The sequence below is a fragment of the Candidozyma haemuli genome (assembly GCF_002926055.2).
Source record: "Candidozyma haemuli strain B11899 chromosome Unknown F_2014730914, whole genome shotgun sequence".
NCBI classification, from domain to species: Eukaryota; Fungi; Ascomycota; class Pichiomycetes; order Serinales; family Metschnikowiaceae; genus Candidozyma; species Candidozyma haemuli.
In genome coordinates, this window is record NW_020289912.1 from 283,442 (window position 1) to 297,638 (window position 14,197).

At 44.1% G+C, this 14,197-nt stretch overlaps 4 protein-coding genes across 4 annotated transcripts; 3 read left to right on the forward strand and 1 right to left on the reverse strand. All coding sequences in view use genetic code 12, as the record gives it.

Annotated features, from left to right (window-relative positions):
• Positions 1 to 454: 454 nt before the first annotated feature.
• On the forward strand, positions 455 to 5,857 carry CXQ85_003816 (uncharacterized protein; the record flags this gene model as incomplete). The annotated part of the gene is made up of 2 exons (XM_025487450.1): positions 455 to 4,150; positions 4,340 to 5,857. 2 exons carry the CDS (start codon positions 455 to 457, stop codon positions 5,855 to 5,857), a joined length of 5,214 nt encoding a protein of 1,737 aa, XP_025344466.1.
• A 40-nt stretch (positions 5,858 to 5,897) lies between these two features.
• SGD1 (Sgd1p) lies at positions 5,898 to 8,657 on the reverse strand (the record flags this gene model as incomplete). Its single annotated transcript, XM_025487451.1, has 1 exon — positions 5,898 to 8,657. One exon carries the CDS (start codon positions 8,655 to 8,657, stop codon positions 5,898 to 5,900), a length of 2,760 nt encoding a protein of 919 aa, XP_025344467.1.
• A 633-nt stretch (positions 8,658 to 9,290) lies between these two features.
• CXQ85_003818 (uncharacterized protein) lies at positions 9,291 to 10,349 on the forward strand (the record flags this gene model as incomplete). The annotated part of the gene is made up of 1 exon (XM_025487452.1): positions 9,291 to 10,349. The coding sequence occupies one exon, from the start codon at positions 9,291 to 9,293 to the stop codon at positions 10,347 to 10,349; it is 1,059 nt and encodes a 352-aa protein (XP_025344468.1).
• Positions 10,350 to 11,563: 1,214 nt separating this feature from the next.
• Positions 11,564 to 14,185, forward strand: CXQ85_003819 (uncharacterized protein; the record flags this gene model as incomplete). Its single annotated transcript, XM_025487453.1, has 1 exon — positions 11,564 to 14,185. The coding sequence occupies one exon, from the start codon at positions 11,564 to 11,566 to the stop codon at positions 14,183 to 14,185; it is 2,622 nt and encodes an 873-aa protein (XP_025344469.1).
• Positions 14,186 to 14,197: the final 12 nt, after the last annotated feature.

A 14,197-nucleotide genomic window follows, 5' to 3' on the forward strand; every position in this document is an offset into this window, starting at 1 on the left:
GCTGGACCCTAATTTGCTGCTTCTCAACTAAAGACTGTGCTACTGCTAATACTCTAAAGAATCCAGTTTCCTAATCCACGACTTCAATGTCATATCAAAGTGGGATTTCCAATCTTTCTCGTTTAATTCCTTCATAAAACAACAGCTTTTCCATTGGTTTGTCAGCGTTTCATTGCATTTTGCAGCCAAAACAGGTCCAATCGAAAACCACTATCTCGGACCCCAATCATTAACTAAAAGCTACAATGGCTCTAAATCAGTCCACCTTTATATACCTCAGCCCTTCCCCCTTACTTTCTGACCCACTTTATTCACTTTTGACTGGTGGTCAAGTCTGACATGGTAGACCTGGGCAGACCTTACACCCGTGCACCACACATACATCAACAACGCGTCTTCCTCAGATCAACATAAATAAACCATCACAACCCAAAGGACCACTTAATTATACAACATGGGAAGGCTTTTGGGTCTCGAATTGCACAACTTCAAGTCCTATAAAGGCACAGCCAACGTCGGCCTTGGTGACTCAGCCTTCACCTCCATCATTGGTCCCAATGGTGCTGGTAAATCAAACATGATGGATGCCATGTCTTTCGTTTTGGGCGTCCAGTCGTACCATTTAAGGTCTTCTGGGCTTAAAGATTTGATTTATAGAGGTCGTATTGACGATTCTGAGGCGACCCAGGCCTGTGACTCGGCGTACGTGAAGGCTATCTATGAAAAGGATACAGGTGAACAGATGGTGCTTCAGAGAAGTATAAACTCGGCTGGCACCAGTGAGTACAAGATTAATGATAAGAGCGTGACTGCGCTTCAGTATACTATGATGCTTAAGGGAGAGAACATTTTGGTCAAGGCCAGGAACTTCCTTGTTTTCCAAGGTGATATCGAGAATGTGGCATCCCAAGAACCAAAGCAGCTCTCTCATTTGATTGAGACTATTTCGGGCTCTGCAGAGTATGCTAATGACTATGATCGTCTTCGGGACGAGAAGGAAAAAGCTGTGGAGCTTCACGCCGAGGTGTTTTCACGAAAGAGGAACCTTACTACCGAGTCTAAGCAGTATAAGGAGCAGATGAGAGAACGGGAGATCTTCGAGGAGAAGTTGGGCGACAAGAACAAGTTTCTTAAAGTGTCTCACTTGTACAAGCTATTTCATAATGAGAGAAGGCACTTTAGGCTCAAGGGTGACCTCAGAAGCAACTCCGAGAAAGTGCAAGCTTCGAAGCAGAAGCTTACTGCCGCTGAAGAGTCTTTCAAGTCATTGGCTGCAGAAAGTACCGCACAAGAGCTTGAGGTGAAGCAAAAGGAAGCAAAGATTGCCCAACTTCGACAAAGCAGTGAGGGGGCCAAGCGTTCGCTTTTACCTACAAAGTCAAGTAAGAAACTTCTCGAAAACAAGATGTCGCTCACAGAAAGAAAAATCAAAGATCTAGAAGCAGATATCAGGGTGCAAATTGATCAAGAACAAGCGCTCCAATCTAAATTGGATGAAACAGAAGCTCAGTACACTGCATTCAAAGACAAAATTGCTGAATTGGAACGCCTGGTTAACATCCCCGCCGAAGGTATCAAGGAGTATGAAGAGCTCCGTAACCAGTTCTTGGCTGATTCCGGCTCTCTGCTAGAGCGTGATCTAGCTGTTCTTCACGCAGACAAGTCAACCATCGAAATGTCTCTAAAGGACCTCGAATTGCAAAAAGACCAATCTGACACGCGTATCATGGAGCTTGAGTCCAACGTTCAATTAAACCTTGGCCTGGCTTTGCACGATTTAAATGCGAAATTGCAAGATTTGGAACAAATCAAAACTTCAAAGTTAAGGGAGAAAGAGGCTCTTCAGAAGCAGCAAGAAGCAGTGTCCTTCAAATTGCTCGAATTGAATACTGAACTCAGAGATGTTTTATCCAGACTTGAAGAAGTATCATCTGAACAGAAAGAATCTAAGAAACAGAGAGAGTTACGTGACAATGTTGCAATGTTGAAGGCTTTAATGCCTGAGGGTTCAATTAAAGGACTTGTGTATGAACTTGTGCACGCAAGTCAACGCAAATATGAATTGGCGTTGCTGACGGTCTTGGGAGCTGACTTTGATTCCATCATCGTGGATTCAACTGCTACTGCCCACAAATGTATTGAAACATTGAAGGAGAGACGCGCTGGTCTCGCGTCATTCATTCCTTTGAACTCGGTTGTCAATGAAGCTATGAACTTGAACTACCTTAGGTCGCTTCACGAAGAGGCACGTCCTGCCATTGATGTCGTCAAGTATGATGACCCGGCTCTTGAAAGAGCAGTCCAATATGTCGTTGGAAACACTATGATAGTTGATAACTTAGAAACGGCTAGGGTTGTTAAGTGGAACTCTCTGAATGAGCTTCATTGCAAAGTTGTATCTCTCGATGGCTCAGTGATTCATAAAGCTGGTCTAATGACCGGTGGCCAGCAGGATAAGCGTGCTGGTGCAACCGCACGTTGGAGCAAGGACGAAATGAATAGACTCTTGAAGAGAAAGGACGAGATTTCAGCTGAATTGGAGAGAGCTGCTGCAGAGAAACCATCCTCCATTGAGAGCAACTCACTTTCTGAGGAGATTTCACAAATTGATGCTCAAAGGCCTTCTATCACCAGTCAAATTGCAGTTTTTGAGCGCCAAGTGTTTGAGAGAAATCAGGAAATAGCATTCCTCAAAGAATCTGGTGATGAAGTGACTGACCGCTTCGAAAGAAAGAAGCAAGACCTCGAATCATTGCAGTCTGAAATCTTGAAGTTTGAGGAAAGCATCCAGCATCTTCAAGAGAAGGTTTACTCTTCATTCTGTGCAAAATACGGTCTTCGTTCTATTAATGACTACGAAGTTTTGCATGGTTCAGCACTTCGTGCCAGATCGAGAGAGAGATCCGAGTTCGAGAAATCTATAGCTTCCTTGAGAAACCAACTTGAGTTCCAACGCGATAGACTCCAAGAGACGGAAGCAAGAAGAGCTAAGCTTGAGGCAGGTAATGCAACTACTAACGAAGAATTGGTGAAGGTAAATGAAGATATCGTTGTTGCGGAAGAGAATTTGCAAAAGCTCGAAGAAGAAATCGAAGCGGAATCCACAATGAAGGTAACGCTAGTCGACACTTTACAGGCAAAGATACGAGAGGCGACTTCGAAAGAGTCAGAGGTGAAGGATATTGAGTACGAGCTCAAGAGCATCACTCGTGAGGTAACACATTTGGAGGAAGCGCTTATGAAGGTTGATGCAGAGAGGTTCAATATGCTCAAGAACTGTAAGATTGAAGATGTGGATCTTCCATTGGAGGATGGATTCTTGGACGCCATTTCGCTTGATGTTGAGAATATTTCGCAGGTGGCCTACCAGGTGCATATCGATTACGGGTTGCTCGAAACCAAGTACCAGGAAAGCTACTCGGCAAGAACAGAGGCAGAGATCAAGGCCAGAATTGAAACCATTGAAAACGAATTGCATGCTCTTACGCCAAATGCCAAGGCCCTTGAAAGACTTCAAGAAGTGGACCAGAAGTTAAAGGAGTTCGACAGAGAGTTTAACAAAGCCAAGCATGAAGTGAACAAGGTGACATCGAAGTTCAACGAGGTCAGGGACAAGAGGAAAGAATTATTCATGAATGCCTTTACCCACATCTCCGATAACATCGACAAGGTATACAAGTCACTTACAAAGTCCAACGCCTCTCCGCTTGGAGGTTCGGCATACCTTACGTTGGAGGACGATGAACTGCCATTTGCAGCCGGTGTGAAGTACCATGCTATGCCGCCATTGAAGCGGTTCAGAGACATGGAGTTGTTATCGGGAGGTGAAAAGACCATGGCCGCCTTAGCATTGCTCTTTGCTATCCATTCCTTCCAACCATCGCCATTCTTTGTGTTGGACGAGATCGATGCCGCATTGGATAACAGTAACGTCAAGAAGATTGCAAGATACATCAAGGAAAATGCCGGTCCAAGTTTCCAGTTCATTGTCATTTCGTTAAAGAGCACCATGTTTGAGAATTCAGACTCGCTAGTTGGTATCTACAGAGACCAAAGAGAAAACTGCTCCAAGACTGTCAGTCTTGATTTGAGACAGTACCCTGAAGAGCACGAAACAATCGCGGTGCCTGAAGCCCATCAAATCGCGGCGGTTGAAAATTGATTACTCGCGATAAAGTAAGCGATTTTTCAGCCCATCGCATTTCTCCACAAACAAAGAAGACATGAGATGTTCCCATGGAGCCGACTAGCTACATCTCGAGCCAGACCCCTACTATGTATACCCTCGACGCTCTGCTTCCTGCGCAGCCATCTGCGATCTTACAAGTCTCTTCTCCAGAAGAGTACCAAGAGAGGAACCACCGACCAGACGTCCAGAGATAACGTCCGCCAACGAGAAATACACGATTTATTGAAATCCCAGCATGACATAACACTCGATGATGTTAAGATCCCCGAGCATTTAATCTACAAGTATTTATTCCACAAGAAGTACGACGAAGTACGCATCGATGAGGTGAAAGTGCTAGACATGACCAACGAAGGTGATGGCCTTGCCCTAGTGCCCAGAGCAAAGTACGATTCTGACGCTGATGAAAAGGCACGTACGGTGGTCATCATCCCCAAGACGGTTACAGGAGACATTGTCAGTATCTCGTTGAGAAGACATCATATGTTCTTTGCAGAGGCAGAACTCATTCTGGTTTCCAGGAAGTCCAGAAGACAAAGCAAGCGGAACGATAGACACGTTGTTTGCCAGCATTTCAGCAATTGTTCTGGCTGCCAGCTTCAAATGTTGGGTTATGACGACCAGCTTGAGTTCAAGAAGGCTAATATCGAAAAGGCTTACCGGTACTTCTATCCAGAGATTTACCTGCTGTTACCGTCAGACTTTGCTTCGGTTATCCCATCGCCAATGCAATATGCTTACCGTACCAAGCTTACTCCTCATGCAACTGTGCCCAAGGGTTTGACTCAGGATGAGTTACCGCTTCCTGTGGGGTTCTTGGACACCAGGGTAGGTCAACCGATTGTGGATGTTGATTCGTGCCCTGTGGCTTCTCCTGTCATCAATAGCATTTTGCCATTGGAGAAAGAACGGTTCAATAAGGAATTGGCTCAGAAGTTGAGTGGTGAGTCTAAGTTGAAGGTTGATCCTACATTCACACTTCGTCTGAGTATCAGAATAGATCACAATACGGGTGAATTTGATGAGGTTTGTCTTACTAAAAAGAAGAATGTGGTGACTGAAAAGATTGGCGATCACGTATTCCAGTTTGAAGTGAACGAGTTCTTCCAGAACAACCGAAGCATTCTTCCCACCCTACTCGATTTCATCAAGTTCAACTTAAAGGATATTCCATACAACTATATTGTTGATTCGTACTGTGGTTCTGGCTTTTTGGGTATTGGCTTATCTTCCACGTTACCGGACAACGGTAAGCTCTTTGGCATTGAGATTGCTCTGAAAGCTATCAAGTACGCTACTCATAATGCCCAGATAAATGGTTTGCACGTCCCCACGAAAGCTGTCTTTGTTGAAGGAAATTCGGACGATATGTTTGGAACTTCAGAGTTTGCCGAATGTGGTGCTGTTGGTGAAGAAGCAGTGGTGTTGATGAATCCATCTAGGAAAGGTTCAACTCGAACATTCATGAAACAGCTTCTTGAGTTCCGTCCTAAGGCTGTTGTTTACATCAGCTGTAACCCATTCACGCAAGCACGAGATTTGGCTGATTTTGAAGCTCTTCAGCGCAACTCATCAACCAAGTACAGAATCAAGACCGTAATGGGCTTTGATTTCTATCCTCAAACTAAGCATGTGGAGTCTGTGGCTATTCTTGAACTCGTGGAGTAGTATTATTTTTGCATTATATGTACATAGTATATCGTCATCGTTAGAAATCAGCCTCTCTTGCAAACTCTTCTATGATATCGTTCATGGCATTGATACCCCAGTCAACCCTCTTGCGTTGCTTCTTGCCGGTAACAAAATCACTGTTTCTCAATCTCTTACCAATGAACCATTGAATGCCTCGAAGAAGCGCTGGTTGTTCCTTGGCCTTGAGAATTCTTTCAATCAAGACCCTATCGTCGAACTTTTGCTCGTGAGAGCTCTTCTTACTGCCAATGCCCATACCAACAGCACTAACCTGGGACTTCTTACCGATATTGTCCACAAAGGTAACCAACAAGACTTCTAAGAAAAGCTTGGTATCGTTAGAGGCAGTGACAAAGTTAACTGTACGCAAAAGATGCAACGCCAATGATCCTTCTGCAAAAAGGTATCCGAAAAGTCTGCCCAAATTGAGGATCTTCTTGAGCTTTTCGTCGTCCTCTGCATCGTCATCGAAACCAGAGAAAACGTCCATTTCTTCCTCATCATCACCAACTCCATCGAATCCCTTTATCAAATCCCAGAGCATGAATTGGAATGTCTTCCTGTAAGAGTGGTTATCACAAAGCTTCGAAGCAAGAACACCATAGTAAGGGTTCCATGCTGGTTCAACAACAGCACAATGAATAAGAATACGAGGGATTTCTCTTTCTTGTGCTCTCTTTAATGATAACTTGTCAAGCTTTGTCATAGCATCAACATAATCATTAGCGGACATGATTGAAATGAAAACAGCACGTCTGATGTCAGTGTTCATTCTTTGAGCTTTAGCAAGTTCAAGCCAATTTGGCTCAGCGGTGTCCAAGAAATCGTTCATGACTTCTTTATTTACAACGTCACCTTGGCTCTTTTCTTCGTTACCCTTCCATGCTGAACCCACAAGCCACCATTTACCTCTGGTGTGGACGTTTCTGATGTCATCAAGAGAAACTTGTAACGAGTCTGTGAGCTTGCTGGAGGAGTAGGTACCCAAGAATTTCTTGAGTCGAAGGGAAAGCTGGTTTGTAGCGTCGTTGTTGTTCTTCAACTTATTGTTCTTAAGCGAAGTGATAGTTTCAAGAAGAAACTGCATTCTTGGTGTCACTTGATCCTTTGGCAAAGAGTTGGCTTTCTTTGTAACTTCCAAGACAATCTCCTTCAACGATGTTGGGTCGTCAGAACGCATCTGGTTACCTGAGGTACGGATGATCTTTAGCAAGTGTTCGGCAGTTTCTTCAGACAAGTTAGCAATAAGTTCCTTAATGAGGTCGTAAAGAAGTTTTGACGAAACTAGATGGAATGCATAAACGGAAGAAAGCAACGAGATCACATTAAGAATCTCTTTGTTCTTACTTCCCTCTTTTTTAAAGGCATCATACTTCTCTATAAGTGTCTGGACAAAGTATGCACCAAAGTCAGCACCTTGGGATCTGTAAAGAGCCACGACAAGAGCTGAATGCAAGTAGGCAAAAGTGTCAAGTAGTCTTTCCTGTTGGATAACACTGGTTAGTAGGATGTTGACGAGGTTTTCGTTAACTTCTTGTCTAGGGTTATTGAGGAAGAGGCCGTTGATATCATTAGCAATAGCACCAATGTTTGTTTCGGACAACTTATTAATAGCACTCTTTAACGATTTTTGCAATGCAAGAGTCTCAGCTGAAACTGTCAGGTTCTCGAGCGCCATCTTTCTTCGAAGTGCTGGAGGAATGTACTTTGAAGGCTTTTCTTCAGCTTCGCCTTCCGACTCACTGGCAGCTTGCGTAGGTGCAACGAAAGGATTTTCTTTCTTGCGAGAAGACTCATCGTCAGAACCGTCTGAGTCGAAATCGTCTGAATCGAAATCATCCGAAGCTGTGAACCCTTCAGATTCTTCGTCACCACTACCTGGCTGGTCGACGAAATCAAGACCGTCAAGTAAATCGTCCAAACCATCGTCTTCATTGGATAACTTTCCTTTCTTACCTTCTTTAAGACCAAGCTTCTTAGCATAGTACTCAATATCGTTATCCATTGGATCCACAAAATCAGCTTCAGGAGCTTCCTTCTTCTCTTTCTTGGCTTTCTTTTCTTTGAGAGCCTTCAATTTGGCCAATGGGTCCTCTTCTGGTTCTTCCTCTTCTTCGTCGAACCCATCAAGATCGTCATCGTCAAATCCATCAAGCTCTTCATCAAAGTCTTCCAACCCTTCCTCCTCTTCGTCAGAAGCAGCGTCACCAAAGTCATCCGATGAAAGTTCATCATCAAGGTCCTCAGCAGAGACAATCTTCACGTCCAGCTGTTTGGCCTTACCGTTCTTCTTAGCCTTGAGTGCAGCCAAGGCAGCCAAAGGATCACTGACTTCTTCGTCTTCTTCCCCTTCGAAACCATCAAACTCATCTTCTCCAGATTCAGAGCCCTCATCGTCAAGATCGTCTTCCTTGACAACACGGACTTCTTCTTGTTTCTTAGCACCTTTCTTTGCCTTGAGAGCTTTAAGAGCAGCTAGTGGATCTTCCTTTGGTTTCTTGGTCAGCTGCTTCTTCTCCAGAAGTTTCTGCTTAGCGGCGGCAAGAGGCCCTTGCTTGGACTGTTCATTCTGCTGGTGGGGCTGTTTCAGACGTTTCTGCTTCTTGAGCTTTCTCTCTTCCTTCCTCTTCTCTTTACGAGAGACCGGTTTGGCCTGGTGCTTCCGCTTTTTCTTGAATCGGCTGTCTTCGCCATTTATATCTTCCCTTTCTCTGATTTGGTCAAGGACCTGGCCTGGGATACTAATGCCATGTCTTTCTTGTTCTGTTCTGGCCATGTAGTTGTAGATGGATCAGATGCATCAAGGCATCTCTGGATTTTGCAACTTCTGCACGTGTATTAGATCACGTGGGACTTTTGAAACCCTTACAAAAGGCCCATTTTAGTCGATATAGAAGAAGGAGCTGGTTCACTTTAGTAAGAACATGCTATGATGTCTCGTGGTAATTATACATTGACCTTCTGTGTTGAGTCTGGGTTTCGTTGGTGTACTCAGTCACTTGGCTGCGAAAAGCTAGTACAGAGTGCTACAGTGAAACACATAAGAAACATACTTCTTGCCAATAAAAGAAAAAGGGAAATCATATTCATGGCTTTTTCTCATCGGAAAACTGCTTCTTATTCAATTCACTTGTCTGGTTTGCCGAGGATCAACCTCGAGAGGGAAACGTCCCCAAGTAACCTCACCTACCGAATCAGATGTTGCCTCAAAAAGACTTCGTCCCTTGCTGATATCACCGCCTATTCTGAAAATAATCTACATAGCATCCTTCCCTGCCTATAAACCAAGATTGGCGACTGTTCTTACCTCTTTCTGTACTGATCGTACATACACCCGTGCACCAGTTGTACCACCGAGGGTTACCATATATCACCAAAATCACATTATCAACCACCAAACTTTGCTATTATGAACAGGTTCAAACTAGATCTATGGGGGGTCAAGGTCGACCTTAAGCTTCTAGGCGATATCTTCTTCCTTACAGGGGCAGGCCTCTCCATGTACTATATGATCAGCCATTTACTAGGAGACTCCCTAGACAGCTCGGTCAAGTCGAAGCAGTCCAAGAAGAACAGTGCTAATATTCTCAAGAAGATCCAGGCAGCCAATCCAGAGCTCAAGAAAATCACTCTTAATGAACACGAGAAGATGTTGCTCAACTCTTTGGTCACGCCGGACGACATTTCCACTGGTTTTGAAGATGTGGGGGGCCTTGAGTCTATCATAGATGAACTTCATGAGTCTGTGATTTTACCCTTGACGGAACCAGAGCTTTTCGCTGCACACCTGTCGCTTGTTCTGCTGCCTAAGGGTGTGTTGTTCCATGGGCCACCAGGATGTGGTAAGACTATGTTGGCTAAAGCCATTGCCAAAGAGAGTGGGGCCTTCTTCCTTCTGATCAGAATGTCTACACTTATGGATAAGTGGTATGGTGAGCTGAACAAGATCGTGGACGCCATTTTCTCGCTTGCCAACAAGCTACAACCATGCATTATCTTCATAGACGAGATCGATTCGTTCTTGAGGGACAGACAGCTGACGGACCACGAAGTGTCTGCATTGCTCAAGGCAGAGTTTATGACACTCTGGGACGGTCTTTTACTGAATGGTAGAATCGTGGTGATGGGCGCTACCAACAGAATGAACGATATTGATCAAGCCTTCATGAGAAGATTACCAAAGCGTTTTGCCGTGGGTAGACCTAACAAAGAACAGAGACGTGCCATTCTCGAGAAAATCCTCAAGGATGCTACCCTTGACGAGTCATTCAACATTGACGTGGTCGTGGACAACACCCATGGATTTAGTGGTTCTGACTTGCGTGAGATGTGTAGAGAGGCAGCATTAAAGTCGATGAAGGAATACCTCAAGGAGAACTACAAGAGAGGCGAGAAGAAGAATACCGAGAAGAAAGTGCGTCCTCTCCTAACCCGGGATTTCATTGAAATCGATCACGGTTTGGATTAGCTATAGAAGATATTTCATGTATGCTTTAGTATGTGTGTAGTGAAGGGCTTTCCACTGCGCGGGTACATATAAGATGAGCCAGTGAAAAAAAAAAAAATCTACCATCAACTACTTCTCTTTTTCTCCAACTTTCATACCGCCAGAATCTTGGAAATGCAAGAGCCGTCCTTTTGTCTCTTTCAAGAATCTGGCGGCTGTGAAAAATACCCGGCTTTTTCGAAGATCTCCACGTCGTTTGCCCTGTGGCATGGCGATTCAAAAGAAAGCCCAGAACAACCATCAGCATCGGCGAAAGCAAGGTTAAAATGCTCAATTGTGCTTCATAGCTTCTATGAGGCCCCGTCGTGCTGAGATATTTTTGATATTTTGTGGATTTTCGTGAATGAAACGGTTCTGTTTGACGAACTTCCATTGGCCATGATGGTTGAATGAAAGTGTAAGGCAGTGAAGCTGAAACTATCAATACAATGTAGAAGGCAGAGCTAGCTAAGGTCAAAGGAAGTCAATTGGCATTTTCTTGCTTTTCTGTCGACTTTCGTCAGTTCTTCTCATTGCTCTACAAGTGTACTTTCTTTGAACCACATCCTATTTGGCAGTAGTATAGTGACTCTGTTTCCATTACTATTACGGTCTAGAGGGCTCTTTTATTTGAACTTCTTAGCTACTTTTTATGAGCTCAGCTTTAATTCGCCATGGTTCACATCTTGCAACCAAGTTGGCTGGATTATAGTGAGACAAACGAAGTACACTGGAGCCCCATAAGCTTCATAAACCAGTTTTCAGTGTTTCTGGCATTGAGAAGTTTAACTTACTCTCTTAAGATTTGACCTTTTTTGACAATTTTCCAAAATTTCTAATTTCACAATATTCACACATTCACACCTTTACAACATTTCTCCATGTACTGCCTAACTGACGCACTTCCTACAAACCCACACTAACTCACAAACCACCAGCCATAACCAACAAACAATATCCCAACATAAAAAAAATTAAAAGTTGTCTATCTCAAACGCCTTACCTTAAACCCAATGGAGCCCTCCATTGACCAACTCCCATAAACCACATTCCATTCCTTGTCCCTCTCTGACCAGCCTCCCACCATTTCGCAGCCATACCAGGGGCGCTAATTTGTGCAGTAGTAGCAACAGTATCGCCATCTCCATACCCCAGGTTTCTTGAGTGGTTTCCATCAATTCAATTTGTATTTGCCCATGGGTTTACCTCGTTTGGGAATTCATCGGATTGGTGCTCTGAGAAAGCTATGGATGGCCCAAAGACGGTTGCCAATTGCTTTTGGAGGGTCATTCCAACTGCCTCTGCATCATCAGATAAGATATGCTTCAGATGTGGAAAACTTGAAATCTGAAACTTCCCAGAACGATTCTGACATTGGGTACGAGTCGACTGGTGTGATTGATTTCCTGAAACAACACGAGGTGTTGATTTTCTTTGACAATGTTTACCCTCGCTGGGTAGCACGTCTTATGTTTAAGAGTTACCTTGAACCTACACGGTGGTTGCATTCTAAGGGAGGCGACGATAAGCTTAAGGAGAGTTTGTTTCGGATGGTCGAGAATGGTGAACGCCTGCTTCCCGAGGGTACTTCTGTTAAACAGTTTGTGCCTTTGAGAAGAGACGGTGGTGCTTTTATTAAGTTCTTGGTGCCTCCTACGTCTACACCCAAGGAACTTACCCAGATTCTTGAAAAGAACATCAGGGCATGCAAAACGACGAATTCCAACCCATTGAGCTCGCTAACGGCACTCTTTAAGCCTCATCCAAGTGCTTTCCAGGTTAAGGGTACGCCATGGATCGAGGATTTGAGTAGGTTTCCTTCGCCAAAGCTTAAGGTTAAGTTTCAGGGAGATGTACTTAACGAGGAGGAGTTATACCTTTTGTTCAGACGGTATGGTCAAATCAAGGATATTCACCCTGCAAACTCAAGTACTCCATATGCTACTGTTGTGTTCAAGTACACAGACTCTTGTATCCGTGCAAAGAATTGTGTTACTGGCATTCCCTATGACGATGGCAAGCTGACCTTACACCTCCAGTACATTCCAGTGGAAAGAGTTAACTACTTGGCCAACATGATCAACAACCACCAGAGGATTGCAATCCCTCTTATCCTCGCCCTTTTAGCTACTATCGCTGTTTTGATCTTCGAACCAATCAGAGAACAATTCATTCAGTTCCGAATCAAGCATAGGTACACTTGGGATAGCCACAAGGACCATTGGATTGTTAAGTTGTTCTACATTCCATACAGAACCCTTGCTAATTGGGTTACCAACACCACTTCTTTCATTGACGATTCCATTGGTTCTTTCACCGGTGAAAAGGGTGAGAAGGAGGATGTGGCGTTGGTTGACCTTCAGTCCAACATGTTCTTACAAGAGCGTTCCGATAAGGCCAATGATGTCAAAATGTGGATCTACGAGAACGCTAATACCTTCATTATTGTCAAGGGACCAAAGGGTTCTGGCAAGAGGGAGTTTGTGATTGACCACGCTTTGCAAGCTGATGAAAACTTTGGAAGAAAGATGCTTGAGCTTGATTGTGACCTGATGATCAAATCCAGAAGTGATAATGCCTTCCTCAAGAATGCTGCATCTCAGCTTGGATACTTCCCAATCTTTACATGGACCAATTCTATCTCCCAATTTGTTGACTTGGGTGTACAGGGATTGACAGGCCAGAAGTCAGGTTTAAGTGAATCCAAGGAGACTCAGTTCAAGAACATGTTGCAATTAACTTCTTCTGCTATCAGAAAAGTGGCTCTTTCCAACTTTGGTTCATACAAGGCTGAACTTAAGAAGCAAAAGCAGAAACACAATGACGACGATTCATATGAGAGAGAGATTAAGGAGGATGATTACCTCCAACTGCACCCTAAAGCAAAACCAGTGATCGTTATTGAGAACTTCTTGAGGAAGGCTGAATCTCCTAATGATTTCATCTACAAGCTGATTGCTGAATGGGCTGCACAACTCATCCAAACCAACACTGCCCATGTTATCTTTGTTACCCTGGACGCTAGCAGTACTACACACTTAACCAGTGCTCTTCCTAACCAAGTCTTTAAGACTGTCTCCTTGGCAGATGCTACGATGCAAAGTGCCAAGCAGTATGTAATGAGCCAGTTACGTGATATGGAATTGAAGTCCCTGATTGAGCATTGCTTAGCTCCTATTGGAGGTAGAATGCTTGATCTTCAAGCGTTTGTCAGACGTGTGCGTTCCGGCGAGCAAGCTGAAGATGCCTTGCACCAGATGGTCACTCAGGCAGCTGAACAGATCACCACCTTTTTCTTGAATGTTTCGCCTGGCGATACAGAGAACAATTGGAGCACAGACCAGATTTGGGCTCTCATGAGACTTCTCTCGAACAAAGAGCTGGTATCTTTTGATGAATTGACAAAGTCTCCTCTATTCGGTGACAGTGCTGAAACTGTTAGTACCTTGCTTGTGTTGGAGAAGAATGATTTGATTTTGCTTCAAAGAGACAAGGGAATTGTCAGCACCATCAAGACAGGCAGACCATTATACAAGGCTGCTTTTAAGAACTTGGTGGAGGACAAGGCTATATATAAGCTTTACGAAACCCGTTTCATCAAGAGCTTGATCAAGCTAGAGAATGTCAAGATCGCCCAGTTGGAGGATGAAATCAGTAAGATTGGCGAAGCTGTCGCTTCTGACTGGCTCAAGGACAGACTCACTTTCGTGGAGTCTAAGATCAACGCAAGTACCGATGCCATCAAGAAGTACGAGGCACAAATCAAAGATGTTGCTACTATCGGAAGTGAGCCGAAGAAGAATATTTTCGGATTCTGACTGATGTATAAT